General features: G+C 53.0%; 1 protein-coding gene across 2 annotated transcripts in view; it reads left to right on the forward strand.

Moving 5' to 3' along the window:
* Positions 1 to 15,021, forward strand: part of Cmip (c-Maf inducing protein) — a 227,499-nt gene that overhangs the window by 136,634 nt on the left and 75,844 nt on the right. Inside the window, exons 1-2 of one of the 2 annotated variants that reach the window (XM_008830637.3) lie at positions 478 to 639; positions 6,489 to 6,539. In XM_008830637.3, the coding sequence (XP_008828859.1) occupies positions 493 to 639; positions 6,489 to 6,539 (198 nt within the window). In that variant the 5' untranslated portion in view covers positions 478 to 492. Of the gene's footprint in view, positions 1 to 477; positions 640 to 6,488; positions 6,540 to 15,021 lie in introns of those variants that run through there. The other variant, XM_008830636.2, reaches the window with a different exon arrangement.

Raw genomic sequence — 15,021 nt, forward strand, 5'->3', positions numbered from 1 at the left:
TGAGGGGTGGGGTTAGTGCCCATGACTGCGTCTAGATGGTACAGGTCTAGTCAGCTTGAGACTATATTTACTGAGGGCGATAGGGAGCCATAGAAAGCTCTTTAAGAGATAGGGGACACTGGGCAGATTGAGGATTGCAGGGCAAAGAGGGCTGGGTGTGTGAGAAATACCCTGGGAGGCCCTGGAGCATGACCTTTCTGGGGATGGTGGTCCCCACTCTACCAGCAGGAGAGTTCTCTTGCTTCTGGGGATAGAGCAGGGCAACCCCAGCCCCTGAGGAAAGCCAGAGCATCTCCCTTAGGCCGATGAGCAGTGAGCCTGGGAGGGGTGCCGGCCGGTGCTGGGCATGTCCCTTTAACCTGGCCCTGGCCAGTGGTGGTGACTCTGCCCTGCTGCAGCGGGTTAAGCTCCACCTCAGAGCTCCCCCTGTGGGCTGATGAACCAGGCTGCCCTAGCGGCTCCCTCCCTAGTTTGCTTACCACCCCTTCTCCCATGGCCGCTCAGCCAGAGGCAGGAGGAGGAGAGAAGGGGAGGAGAGGAGAGGAAGAGAGGAAAAGAGAGGAGAGAGGGAGGCAGCGTCTGCTGGGATCTGGAGCCCAAGTCAGGGAGGCAGCGAGATCTCCATCTCCAGAGAACGAGGTGGGTGCAGTCCTGCCCCTGCCCACCCCAGGGGTCTCCCCACTGCTTGCATCTCCATCAGGCCAGGGGAGGCCTCTGCCGAATTGCCAGCTTCCCCCTGCTTTCTCCTGAGGCTCCATGATTTATGGCTGTTGGTGGTTCCTCTGGTCCCTGGGGTGATGCTGGGGTTGCTGGATAGGGCCTTTGCAGGGTGCTCTGGTCCACATGTGTATGAGGGGTGATAGGATTTTGTCTTTGTCTTGATTCTTCAGTGACACACTGGGTTAGGACCCAGAGCTCCGGTGCCACTAAGAGCAGCCCCAGGGCATTGGAGGGGACCCTGAATGGGTCATGGCCCATTGGAAATGGGAGCGTTTGAGCTGTGCACAGGACTGAAGCCACCAGCCCCCGTAGTGGTGTGAGCACGGTTTTAATTAGTGCTATCGACTGAAAACCGCTTCATCAGTGCCGAGCACCGAGGGCCAGGGCTCCGCTGTCTCTTTCAGTTCTCTGCATCTGTGACCCTCCTCCCCTCATCTCCCCCATCTTTGTGTCTGTCTCTCTGTCTCTGTCTCTATCTCTCTCTGCCTTCCTCCCTTTTTTCCCTCTCGTCCCTCTGTCCTCCTTCCTCTCTCTTCCCTTTTCTAGCCCTCTGTCTGCCTCCCTCCCTTTCCCTACCTTCCTCTCCCCTCTCCATCACTTTCTCTCTCTCTGTCTCTGTCTCTCTCTCTCTGTCTCCCTCTGTCTCTCTCTCTGTCTCTCTCTGTCTCTCTCTCTCTCTCTGTCTCTGCCTCTGTGGCTGTGTCCTTTTTCTCTCAGATCTTCTTTACTTCCCAGCATCCTCTCTCCCTCCATATCCCCCTCCTGTCCTCCTCCTCTTATCCCTGCATCCTCCCAGGGACCGCCCTTCCCAACTCTGGCTTCCTTAGATGGTAGTCTGTCCTCCTGGAAGTCCAAGACCTGGTGGTTTCAGGAAAGCTCATTGAACCTTCCCGCACCCGTCTCTCAGGCGCCTTGGAGCAGTCTGCCTTCAGGTGCAGGGGACAAGGCACCAGTGCCCAGTCTGTGCTCCTGGGCACATTGTGGTTTCAGTGTTGGAGGCCCGGGCCGCAGCAGATGCCTGCTCATCTTGTTCTCGCCCTTACTACCCTCTTGTCGACCCCCTTATGAGGAGGTCAGCATCTGTCTACACCATGTAGCTGAATGCCCCATCTGGGACGCCTTGCTGGCTTCTGGCAGAGTGCTCGTCACCTTGGAGGGGATTGCCCCTGGGCTGGGGGTCCATTCAGGAAGAACACACAGAGCCCAGGGAGAGAGAAGGGCAAGTGGACCCTCCTTCCTGACAGCGCTTGCCACTCCCTTTCGGTTACCAGTACCGAAAATCCCCATGGGAGGCCTGGCAACTGTTTACTGGCACACACACACACACACACACACACACACACACACACTGGCAGCTGTCAGAGGCAGGATGGTCCCCTTCTTACTGGAAGTGAGAACAAGAAGAGGGAGAATGAGCGAGACCTTTCCGGGCTGCTTGCTGCTGTTTTTCCTGGAGGTTGGGCCAGGAAGCCGAACTTGGGAACAGTCTGCGGACTCCTGGCTGTTTGTCTCACCTCGCGGACAATACAACAATGAGACAGAACTTGGCAGCTTAGGCAGAGGAAGTTGGGCAGGCTTGCCTGAAGCCAGCCCTGTGAGGAGGTTGTCACCAGGAGAAGACAGAGCACCCCTGGAGCCCACTTGGGGCCATAGGGGCAGGGTGGGCCGGGGGCTTTTTCAGGGCCTTCAAGGGATGCTCAGTCTACCCTCAAGGCACTGTGCTTAGTGTTCCTTGAAATCTGTGTTGTCCTGGCTCCTCTCTGCTGCCAAAGAAACTTCATAGACACATACCCCTTCCCAGCCGCAGCATAGCCAGGCCACCTTGCCCTGCACCAGAAGCTCCTTGGAGAGGCCTGTGCTGTGTGGGGCCCCTGGTGCCACGAACAGATGTCACATTTGCCATTCCCATCATCTGAGGCAGCTTGTCAGGGTAAATGAGGCTCTCAGCACTGAGGCCCATGTCCACAGGGGCCAGGAGGACTGTTAGCCTGCTCCTTTGGGAGGATTGGGGCAAGCAGACAGGGAGGAAGATGGGCCTGAGGTACATGACCCAGGTCTGCTGAGCTAGGCCAGTCCCTTGGCAGTGGGAAGACCTCATTTCTTCACCTGGATGCTGACCGCAGTACCTGACTACCCTAGAGTCAGAGATAGTCTAGGTTAGCACTCAGTACCATGTCTGGGACACAGGAGGTGTTCAGGAATCACCGCCATGTTTGTTTCTGGAGACTCAGCACAATCAAGGTGATAGAGCTGAAGGGTTCTTTAAAAGTTCTATGTGTGAACATTTCTTCACTGAGCAGAGTGGGTGTTCTGCCCACTACAAATCAATCCTGTGATGTTCCCTCCCTCCTTCCTTTTCTCCTCCCTCCCTCCTTTCCTCCACCCTTCCCTCCTTTCCTCCGGACTCTCCTACATCAGTTAGCAATTAAGGAAATAACTTATAGACATGGTCACAGGCCAATTAGATGGAGGTTCCCTCCTCCCAGGTGACTCTATTTGGTGTCAAGTTGGCAAAAACTAACCAGCCCATCCACCCACACACCCATCCACCCTTCTACCTATGCACCCACACACCCACCCTTCCACCCACCCACACACCCAACCCATCCATTCATCCATCTGTCCACCCACCCACTTACCCCTCCTTGCACCTATCCATTTATCCACCCACATAAACATCTGTCCATCTAACCACTTACCCTCTGCATGTGTCCATCTATCTACTTACCCACCCCTTCATTTATTCATCTGTCCACCACTTATCCTTTACTCTCCTGCCCATCTTTGTATCTGTCCATCCACCCATCTGTCTATCCCTCCCACTTCATCCATCCATCCATCCATCCATCCATCCATCCATCCATTCATCCACCCATCCATGTATCCTTATGCTGTGTACACGCATCCATCCAACCAGTCACTGATTTATTCAACACACCAGCCAATCTGCCATTTTGAAACATGCATCTGGGTTTCATGAACGCAGTGGTGCATAAGTCCACACACATGGTTTCTGACCTCACAAAACCTCTGCCTAGAGGAAGAAGGATAGCTAGACAGGACAGAGTGATGTCAGGTGAACAGGGCAGAGTATCTTGACGATACTCTCAAGACAGTTTCCTGGGGAGGTGGTGTCTCAGATGGGACATGGGGAGTAAGAGATCTGCATGTGCTGGATGGAGCAGGCAAAGAAAGAACATTCCCGATGCAGTGTTCGGTTGTGTGAGAGCCAGACAGGACAAAGCTAAGATGTGCTGCTCTGACAAACAGCCCCCAAACCTCAGGTGGCCAGAAAACAAAGGATTCTACCCATTCACACTGCATACCTTCTTGTGTCTGCTGGGGCTTTGCTCTGGAACACGCATGCCCGAGACATTTTTGTTATCACTGCACTGAGCAGAAGTGGGAAATTATGCACTCGCTCTTACAGGCCTCTGTGCACAAGTGTGTGTGGTGCATGCATAGATGTAGCTGTTGCTGAGGTCAAAATGGAGCACGCCAGCATCAGGGTGTGGCCAGGGCTGTCTCCTTTCCCAGCTAATGGATGCTGCTTGGAGTTAGTGGTCTGAAGCACATCCTTGCTTCTGATCAGCCCTTCTGCCTCCCTCTTACATGAACCCTGGACTTCCATTGGTCTGCTTGGATAGTCTGAGGTGGTCTCCCATCACAAGAGCTTCAACAGTCGCTGTACCAAGATAGGATCACATCGCCAAAGGGAATTAGGGTACGCACATCTTTGGAGCCCTCCTCCACTGCCATGATGTTTTAAAAGCATAGTCAAGGTTGTGGACCAGGGTTGTGCTGGCCCATCCTGACCAGTACCTACTCATGAGAGCTGCCAGTCCCCTTACTGGAGCTAGCCAGGTGGGATCAGTCATAGCTCAGAAAGGAGCACATGTTGTAGTTGTGGTTATTTTACTGTGGAGAGCCTTTGGGAACATATGCAAAGTCTGAGTGAACACTCCTGTGACTGACTGTCATGAGATCACACACCAGATCCGTGCTGACCGGGGTCAGGTCAGCATGAGCCACAGACTGCGCGGGTACTGCTTCTCTTCTGCGAAGCACTCGGAAGATTCAGGCACTGCTAGGTTGTGCATTCACTCATGAGGCCTGGGTATGGGCAGCACTGGCTATGTGGTGGTGGGAGGGGGTGGCATGGTCCACCTGTAGTGAGATCTGTCTCCAGAAGTGAGGCAGATAAAGTGATATGCGTGTGCGTGTGTGTGTGTGTGTGTGTGTGTGTGTGTGTGTGTCACACACACATGTACCGGGGTCAGCCTTTGCCAGAGCCCCTTGGCTGTCAGGGTCAGGGTCCTTTAGAGCAGAGAGCTGCAGGGTTGGGTTAGGGGTAGACACTGTGCTGGGGTGCGGCCATCAGAGAACCCAGAATCCATCATGCTGTGGTTTGCATCACCTGTTGCATCTCCTGTCCTTGCACCCCAGGGAGCTCTGACTGTTAGTCTGTACCTCACTGCCCCAGGAGAAGCCGATGGTTCCGGTTCCTCTAGGCTGTCACACAAGACCAGAATGAGTCAATCTACACAGGGCTAGATTCTTGACCATGGCCCTTAATGCTGGTGGACCCGCTAGAGCTCAGGGCAACAACAGTCTAGTGTTTTGGTGGGTAGTGGCTCCTGGCCATATTTTATTTGGAGGAATTGATGGATGTGATAACAATGTCACCTTTACCCCCTGCTGTGGGCCCAGCTCCATTCTGGATGTTTCTATAGAAATCCTCCCTGATGTTTGACATAGCTGTTCAAGACCATGACTTTTCCCCAGGTCGGGGAACCAAGGCCCAATTTCCCAGCATCTCGAGTTAGCATCTGTGGGCCTTACAAGGCTTTTGCTTTCCCTACCACTTGTGTACGTGTGTGTGTGTATGTGTGTGTGTGTGTGTGTGTGTGTGTGTGTATGCAGAGGCCAGAGCAGGGCCCGTCTCTTGCTCTCTACCTTATTGCCTTGAGACAAGGTCTCTCACTGAGCCACAAGCTTGCTGGTTTGGCTAAGGGAGCTCTTGAGATTCTCTTGACTCTTCTCCCCAACACCAGAGCTGGGGTTGCAGGCACACACAGCCAGTGCCCAGCTTTTAATGTGGATGCTGGAGATTTGAACTCGGGCCCTCATGCTTACGGAGCAAGTGTCTTATGCACTAAGCCATCATTCCAGCCCCCAACCTACAGTGATTTTTTTAAATGAATGTCAAATTGAGTTCAAAGCCAGACACTTTCTTCTGTGACCGTCTGTGGCTGGCAAAAGAGTGTCATAGTTAAACACACAGGCTTGAAGGGTACTCTGCTGTAGGTTTAAATGCACTTAGTGTAAGATCACCAGGTCTTGCATTTTTTGTTTGTGAAATGGTCAAGGTGTTAGGAGTTTGTTGTAGGGACTGTTGAGAGAACCCGAGGGTGATGGGTTAGGTACCTGGGCAGTACTGGCAGAAGAGAGGTACCAGGCCATTCAGCTGCATTACCTCCAGTCCTCCAACCAGTTCCCACTATCCAAGATCAGTCAGTATGTGTGATCACAGGGGACGAGCTCCAGCCTGCCAGGTGAGGACCCAGTGAAACCAGCCTGCACTGGTAGCTCTATCTTTTCTGTTCTAATTTTGAGCCCAGAGGGTCATTGAATCCCTCAGGAGGCAAGCCAGGGCCTCAGGGCAGATTCCAGTGCTCAGAGCTGTCGCGGACTCATGTGGAGACCATCAAGATGCTCTGAGATGCTTCTGGAACCGAGGGCCTGACCTTCTGTCTTTGTTGTTGCAGGCTGCCAACAGCTACCTGCGAGACCAGTGGTTTCATTCCCTGCAGTGGAAGGTAAGTTGGGGCTGGTTGGTAGCAGTCACTTGTGTCTCAGTGCACGGTGTGGTGGCTGAGACCCGCTCTAGCGGGTCCACACCTTTAAACCCAGCACTCAATGAGGATTCAGGCCTGGAGGCTGAGAATATGGCCCCTGCCCCTCATGGCTCAGTGAGAGTCACTGCTCATGCTAGAACCTTCTGCCCCATCCCCTAGCACCACACCCTCTGAAGAAAGCAAGGCCCCTGTTGTGAGGAGTGTTGGGTAAGCCACCTGGTGGTAGCTGCTCAGCTCAGAGCCTTCCAGCTGGCCCCCTACTTCCAGAAGGATCCTAGACCTAATTTTATCAGAGGTAGGGCAAACCTGGGAGGCAGGGAGGCTGGACTCCAGGTTCCAGGCACTTCCTAGAAAGCCGCTTCAGAAGCTGTGCAGAGGTTGAAAGCCCTATGCCATGCCCACCGGCTTCCCTTCCTTTTGGTGTCTGGCTTCGCCTCCATTCTCATGCCTTAGGGAAGTTTCGAAGCTTCTGGTACTCGGAAAGAGCCAACTTCTGCCAACCACTTTTCAGGGCCCGAACCAACTCTCCTGAGGCCAGTCCCCCCCCTCCCCCCAGGGACCCAGTTCTGTTGTACTGAGTGCTCTGTTGATGGAACTTGGTGATAGGACATGGACATTGTGCATTTGAAAATCTCATCACCTGCTTTCTAACCTGTTGTTTGGAACCCACTGCCAGGCGTGTGGTACATGTTACAGGTGTCTCTGTAGTGAGGGACCTAGAGGGCCTGTGAGGTGGGCAGCATGCAGGAACGTGAGGGAATGCCCAGGAAGTCACATGACTGGCCCTGAGGAATGTCCTCCTTCCCTGTGAGCTGTATGTCTTCTTACTTTATGCCTCTGGGGCCAAGTCTGAGCCGAGCCTGAGCCACTAGGATGAGACTGCATTTATTGAGCGCCTATCGCATACCAACAGCTGTGCAAGGCTCCCAGTGTCCATCTCGCCTGGGTCAGGCTCATGTGAAGTTGACTGCCGTCCTTGCTCTAATCCCAGTCTCAGAAACGTGAGGCTTGGTCTACAGTCCAGCCTCCCGTTTCCTGTGAGGGCCAAGGAGGAGTTGGTGGTCCTGACCCACCTCCAGCCTTGCCAGGTCGACCTGTTCCTTCACTTCCATTCCAGGCTCACCTCCAAGGAGTGCTTGTGAAACTTCAAGGGGTGACCAGAATGGAGGTATGAGAATTGGATTTCAAGCCGGGCATGGCGGCACATGCCTCTGATCCCAGCACTTGAGAGATCAAGGCAGGAGTGTTGCACCAGTTCGAGACTGACAAGGGAAATACAGTTTCAGACTTTTGAAGAAAGATGATTTCAGAGTTGTAGCTTGAAACTGCCCTTGTCCAGGATTACACATGGGGTTCACAAAGTGAGTTAGAACTGGGGGTTCCCTGGATTTCTAGGGGTTCCTTTGAGAACCTGAATGTTTGATCTCAGTCTGATGGCACCAGCTTCGTTATGATTGCTAAATTCAGTCAATTAAGATTGTCTTTAAAAGCTTCTAGTACTGGATGTGGTGGCGCACACCTTTAAACCCAGCACTCAAGAGGCAATGGCAGGTGGAGCTCTGTGAGTTTGCAGCCAGCCTGATCTATATAGCCAATTCTGGGCCAGCTGGGGCTACAGGTCTCTGTCTCAGCAAACAAACAACAGATATCTCGCCAGCCACCTCTGCACAGTGGATGGTAACCGTCATTCTTACCACACGAACACATGTAAGATGCTAGTGGCTTTTCCCCTTTGACAGCTGCCCCCCCCCCCCACACTTCTGGGCCAGCTGGGGCTACAGGTCTCTGTCTCAGCAAACAAACAACAGATATCTCGCCAGCCACCTCTGCACAGTGGATGGTAACCGTCATTCTTACCACACGAACACATGTAAGATGCTAGTGGCTTTTCCCCTTTGACAGCTGCCCCCCCCCCAACTTGGGTATGCTGCCACCAGGTGGCAGTGGTCTCTCGGTGTTAGCAACTTGATTTAATTCTCTTGGAGGTGTGATTTTGGTAAGAGTTGAGACATGCTGTCTGACCTTGGAAAATGACTAAGAAACGGAAGGTATTTTGGAAGGACTACCGGCCAGCAACGTGAGCTGGAAGTCCTGGATTTGAATCCTGACTGGTTTACTTGTCCCAGTTAAGATAGATTCTGACATGTGTTCATTTAGTTGAGATACCGTTTTATTGGATGTCTGCAGTGGGTCGGGCCTGGCTAGGTACTTTTGCTTTGCTATCGTTTGGCAAATAAGGGAACCAAGACTTGGAGAAGTTGCGTGACTGCTTCAATCCAGGTCTGTGGGTCCATCCCACGTCCTTGATCAAGCTGACTTAACTCAGCTTCTTCTGCGATGACCACTCTTTCCTTCCACAGGTTTAGCCAACCATCTTGGTTCTCTATTCTTTATTTCTTTTCTCCCTGTTTCACAGGAAAAGAAAATCAATAGAGCATCAGAACTTCACATATTTAGGAATCCCACAACCTCAGCTTGAATTTGGGACTTGTCTGAATGTGTCTTCCAACACCAACGAGCACGCAGAGTGCATTCTTGTATGTACTCACACGTGGTCCCTCAGATACTGCATCTCCTGGTTTGTTTTTTCCAGACTTTCTCGGGACAGTGTCTCCCCTCAGGGGAGTGTAATCAGATCTTTGAGACTGTGGTGGTTTGAATAAGATACCCTGCTCCCAGGGGCTCCAAGTATCTGAATACTTGGCCCCAGTCTGCGGTGGTGTTTAGGGCGTGTGGCTTTGACAATGGGGACAGGCTTTGAGAGTTCATAACCAGCCCCACTTCCATTTTCCCTCTCCACTTCCTGCTTGAAGATACGGGTGCTCAGCCTCCCGCTCTGACCCCATAGCTGCCGTGCCTCCCCCTCCATGATGGACTCTTATCCTTCTAGAATCATAAGCCCAAGTAAACTCTTCCTTCCATAAGTTGGCTTGGTCATAGTGTTTTATCACAGCAACAGAAAGTAACTAATATGGTAACTAATAATTAAAAAGACTCTTACTGCTGAGGCGCACTCTCCAAGGTGGAATCTTACTCTGTGATACAGTTGGGAAGAAAAAGCAAGAGATGCTGCAGAGCCCAGGCTGCCCTTAGAACATGGTAGGGCATGACCACAGTGCCCTTACGGGATTCTTGCCGTTCTTTAAAGTGGTTGTGTCAGGGGTCTCAACTGGGACTTTTCTGTGTGTCCAGCTGCCATCCTGGCCCCCTCGTCTGAAGGTTTCCCTCAGCATCATCTCCCTGTGCCAGCATTTGCCCCCAAAGAGACTCCAGTGCCTGGTGAAGTCACTCTCCCTCAGTCTTCTCTATCTGCCCTTCCCTCCTCTCTCCCTCCCTCCCACCCTCTTCTGGGAAGACCTCTTCTCCTGTCCTCAGCAGCACTGATCGGGAAGTCCAAGAAGTCCCAGGGTCCCACAGCAGGAAGACCAGCACCTCTTGTCCAAGGACGGGATGGGAAGGAGTTGCTCTGCCCTCCCTGAATCCCAGGAGCCCAGCCTGTAGTCCTGAGGGCTCCCTGGGGAGGTTGTCCTGTTTGGTTTGGGCGGGTAGACCTTTGAGGCCAGTTCCCCGGGGTGTGGAGCATAAACAGTCTGTGCTGAGTTAATGAGGCCTCAGCTCTGACTCAGATCTCCCCGTTGCTCCTGCCCGGGCCCTCCGAGGCCAGGGCCTATGGAGACAGCCTCCATGTACCTAAGGCTTTGAAGGAATAGGCCTGTCATGCGTACAGGACCTGAGAGCGCAGGCCCTTCTGTGTGTACAGACCATGAGGAAACAGGCCAATCCACATGTACAAAGTTGTGGGGAGACAAGGACTGTCATGTGTACAAGATCATTGAAAGGACAGGCTACGAGGGGACAGGCCCATGGTTATGTATGCCTAAGGCCGTGAGGAGAAAGACCCATCCATGTGTAGGTATCATTGAGGGACAGGCACATCTGTACACAAGGCTGTGAGGGGACACAGACTGTGTGTTCTAAACTGTGAGGGAAGGGTGTATGTTTTCAAGGCTGTGGGAAGCTCAGCCAGTTTCTGAGTCTGTAGTCCCTAAGCCGGGAGCAGCTTGAGGAGACAGAGTGATGGTGAGCCCCTAGGTGTGTACACCGCCCTGCTCAGTCAGGCCTCTGCTTCCCAACATGCTGTACAGAAGTCTTGAAATCCACAATGATTCTATCCCTCAGGGAAGCTGGGTCACTATCAACAGCCCCAGGGGCCTCGTGCCAGAGCTGGAGGACAGATGAAGTGTATCACAAGAGTCTGGTCAATACGTTTGGCTCTAGGAAAGTCTCAGCTTGCATTTGCATCCACCCTGGCCACAGCTGCCTGCTTCTCCGCAGCAGCCTCACAGGCCACCCCTGTCCAGACCTCTGTCCCTCCTCTTTACCTCTTTATGGAGGAAGATGTAAAAGAAAAGAATTCAGGGGTTGGGGTGGGGATGGGGGGCATATATGAGAGTGGTCATGTATAGTGGGCTGGCAATAACGCCTCCCCAACTGGATCACTGTGAGGTTTGTAGGTCCTGTTGGTGAGGCAAGTGAAGTGAGTTCTGACAGGAGACAGTGTCCCCACCTCCCCAAACTGCCAGGGGACCAGGTCAGAATGGCCAAAGGCCTGAAAATCACCCCATCTGCACCACTTAGCGAGGGCCACATCGGGACATCCCTGAGAGAAGAAGCTTGGGGCTCAGTACGGGACCCTCCAGTGGCTCTGTCACCTCAACTCTGTCTCTCTCCCTAGTCAGTCAGGAAATCATGCTGGGAAGGGCCTCTCCCAGGGTCCCGCGCTGTGGCCTGGACTCCTCTCTCCATCCCTCATCTGCGGATCCCGTCCTGGGATATCCAGCCCAGACAAGTCCCTAATCACACCATGTGCTCACCCATCCTGGGCTCACACCCCACCTTACTTTTCTGCACCTTCACAGCCCCAAGGAAAGGGCTGCTCTTCCTGTGCCCCTATTTCAGACATGGTAAGCAAGACTGAGCAGTTATGCCTGAATCCACTCAGTCACATAGCCTTTGAATGAGTCCAGAACCTGGGGGACCCTCCTCTTCCCAGCCGGAAGCATGTACACATATGTGTGCAGGGCACACACACAGGTACACGCTCCCCCACACGTATCCCGTAGATTGTTACTGGTGTTGTGAAGCTCAGAGCCTGAGCACTGGCTGCCCTGGGAAGCTCCTTGGTACGGCCACCACCCTCTGTAGGCCAATGAAACAATCAATAATCTGAAGAAGAAAAAGGAGACTTACTCAGTACGGCCACATGGGGAAGAGGGGCAAAGTGGTCGTGTGCTTCCAAGTCCGTCTTCAGGACGATAAGATGAGGTGTAAGTTTAAATAGAGGGCAAGAGATGTGCACAACTAATCAGTCCCGGTCAAGGTGCGGTCCTGCCCACCACAGACCCGCCATCTGCTCTGCTCTAGTCTTGCCTTCAAGATGGTCTGACAAGTTGCCAAAACTCTGCAAACCCCTTTGAGGGCTTCATGTTCCTCCCCATCTGGTACCAGGGGCCCCTGCCTTCTCCTCCCAGCAGGAGACTCCTGAGGAAATTCCAGTTTCTTGGGTCCATTATTTCAGTATTCTGATAGCCAAGGAGAGGGCACAAGATTATCTTCTGGCCTCCCGAGACAGTTAAGAACCTTCACAGACTGTCCTCGTCCTCAGTCCTTGTGCGTGTGGAGCATTTGTGTCTCATACACATTGGAGCGAGCGTTTTCCTCCAGGCCTCACAGGCTTTGTCTTGAGATTACGGATGTGGGCTGGCTAGTCACCTGTCCAGTCTTACCTGTCAGCAGGACCTGGCACCCACACCTGCCCAGGTATACCACACCACTATGTCCCTGGTCCTTCATGTCTGGATCTGGCCTGGCCCCTCACTCTCCTGGCCCTGGATCAGTACCTATGTGGCCCTGACCAGGCATGGCCCTAACAGCCCAGGATGCTTCCCTACTGTGTTACTGTTCCAAACCCTCCTTCACACCGTCCCTCACCCTGTCTCCCACTACTTTTGTTTTTTTCTCTTTGCTGTTTCAAACACAGTGACTACCTGGGTATGGTGGCCCAAGCCTGTAAACCTAACTACTCAGAGGCTGACTGAAGGATTGAGAGTTTAAGGCCAGTCTGGGTTGCCTAGGAAGAATTGGTTTCAAAATAAGGTTAAATAAAAACAATTAGAGACATGGATGCAGCTCAGCATCTGAGCAAGTGCAGGGCCCGGGGTTCTGTACCTAGACCTGCCAGTCTATATGAATGATGGACAGTCACCCTTTCTTCACCTGCCAGTCTCTATCTGGCAGAGTCCCTTTCAAGAGCCACCTGTCCTTACCCTAGACCCCAGTGCTGCAGCCCAGCTGTCCCAGCACACCCTGTATAGAGGGCCCCGCTGCTCTTGGCTCCTTGGGTGGCTCTCAGGCCCTCCTGGTTGTACAGGACACAGGCATGACCATCCCATATCGGAGCTCTTACTGCCTTTGAATGACTTTTTCAGGCAGAGTTCTAGAGCAGGGGTCACTGGGGAAGAGTATGGCGGCTCAGTTTACTCCTAGAAGCATGATTATCTGCATTGGCCAGTGGTGAGGGTTCCAGTCCCGGCTCCACCACCAAGTGGCTGTGCCCTGGCCTGGCCACGTTCTCTTTCAGGTCCTCCTTTCTTCTCAAGTAAAATGGAGCTCTTCATAAAGCCAGGCTCATTGGGGTTCTTTGGACGATTAAATGTGTTAATAGCCATTGAGAATCAAGGATAGCACTTGCCAGGTGAGCAGCACTTGGTAAATATTCATTCTTAATTCTGCCCTGATGAAAAAGGACTTGACTCACTTTGCCCAGAAGGACCCCAGAAGACAGGGCTCTTGAAGACATGAGCTATATGCATGTCACATGTGGCTCTGGACCCTAGTGAGCCAATGACAGGTATTACTAATCAATCACTGCATTTTTCCTAGACATGGTAAATAGCCATTCTAATTCTCCCTCAATAAACAAGGACTTTATTCACTTTGAATAGAGGGACCCTAGCAGACAAGGTTTTTGAAAGGAACCACACACACACACCCCTTGGTCTCCAGTGCACCCCTGGAAGGCATCACTAATCAATCCCTGCACTTTTCCCAAAGTAGTTCTCCACAGAGCCCCTGCCAGCAGACTCATTTGGCAGAGGGACTGGAAATACCCCATTGTGCCTTCTTCTGCTCCTCCTAAGACCCCGTGGTACATTGAGTGCTGCTGACTGTAGATTCGGTGTCTCTGACATTGCCCTGTCCTCTGGGCCTTGGCTCAGGGGCCTTTGTGTAACCTGCAGACAGACCCTCTGGGTCCAGGCATCCTCTGCATGGGACAGGTGCTCCCTGTGTCCTGCTTTCTGAGAAGAAAGGAAAAGCAGGCTGAGGCCTTGGTCATCTTCCTCCCAGCCACACACCTGCTTTACCAAGTCCAGCAGGCAGGATTCCCATCCAGGTTAGTTCCTGGCACTCAGTCACAAAGGACTTTGCAACCTCTGATGAGGGATCAGAGGGCTCTGGAGCACTGTGAAAGGAGGGCTGCCCCTACCCCACAGGAGGCCTTCCTACTCCAGCACTGCAAGAGGGGCCCTGCAGGAGAGTGGTCCAGCTGTGACCCAGAGAACAAAGGCAGCTGGCTCAGTAGGACCCAAGAGTCAAGGCCTATGGGGCCCGGGCTGCCAGTCCCCTGATGGGAGGCAGCCTGCTTAGACGTCTTCCAGCCTCAGTGCAGCCCCTCGGTGAGTCACTGGGGTCCCGTAACTAACAACAAGGGGTGCTCCTGGGATTGAAACTAACAAGTGGCAGAGCGCTGGGCAGCCTTGGGAGGAGAGTCACGTCCTCTAAGGTTTTCTCTACGGTGAAGAGAGGAAAACAATTATTAACCACCTACTGAGGCTGGGGAGCATGCTGGGGGCTGTCATGGAATCCCAAGGTTTGATGAGGCTGTCTTGAAGTGGGAGCCAAGAGAATGGAAGGACGGCCACAGAGTCGTCCTGATGCTCACAGGGACCCTGTGAACCCAGACTGGTGACTTCCAAGTTAGCCCCTGCCCAGCAAGGACCTGTGGCTCTTCTGGCTTCTGCCAGACGTGGAAGGCAGCACCCCCACCCTGCACCTACAGCACTCCCCCATCTAGCAAGCTCTGCTTGTCTTCCTGTCTGGCTTCCTGTCCTCCTTCACCTTCTTGCCTTGCTCCACAGTGCTGGGGGATTGCACCTAGGGTTCCTTCTCACCTTCTCTGGGCAAGTGTCCCACCACTGAGCTACATCTCCGGCAGTCTCGTTGCTTTGTTTTGTAGACAGATCTTTCTAAGCGATCTGGGCAGGCCTTCATTTTGCTGTCTTCCTGCTGCAGCCTCCTTGGGATCATGGGTACTAGACTTGGAACAGGCTTTTAGATGTGTTTTTAGATAAACTCTTCATTGCCGGACAGGATACCTAGAGAG

Source organism: Nannospalax galili, unplaced genomic scaffold (assembly GCF_000622305.1).
Source record: "Nannospalax galili isolate Female #2095 unplaced genomic scaffold, S.galili_v1.0 scaffold2675, whole genome shotgun sequence".
In the NCBI taxonomy this organism is placed as follows: domain Eukaryota; kingdom Metazoa; phylum Chordata; class Mammalia; order Rodentia; family Spalacidae; genus Nannospalax; species Nannospalax galili.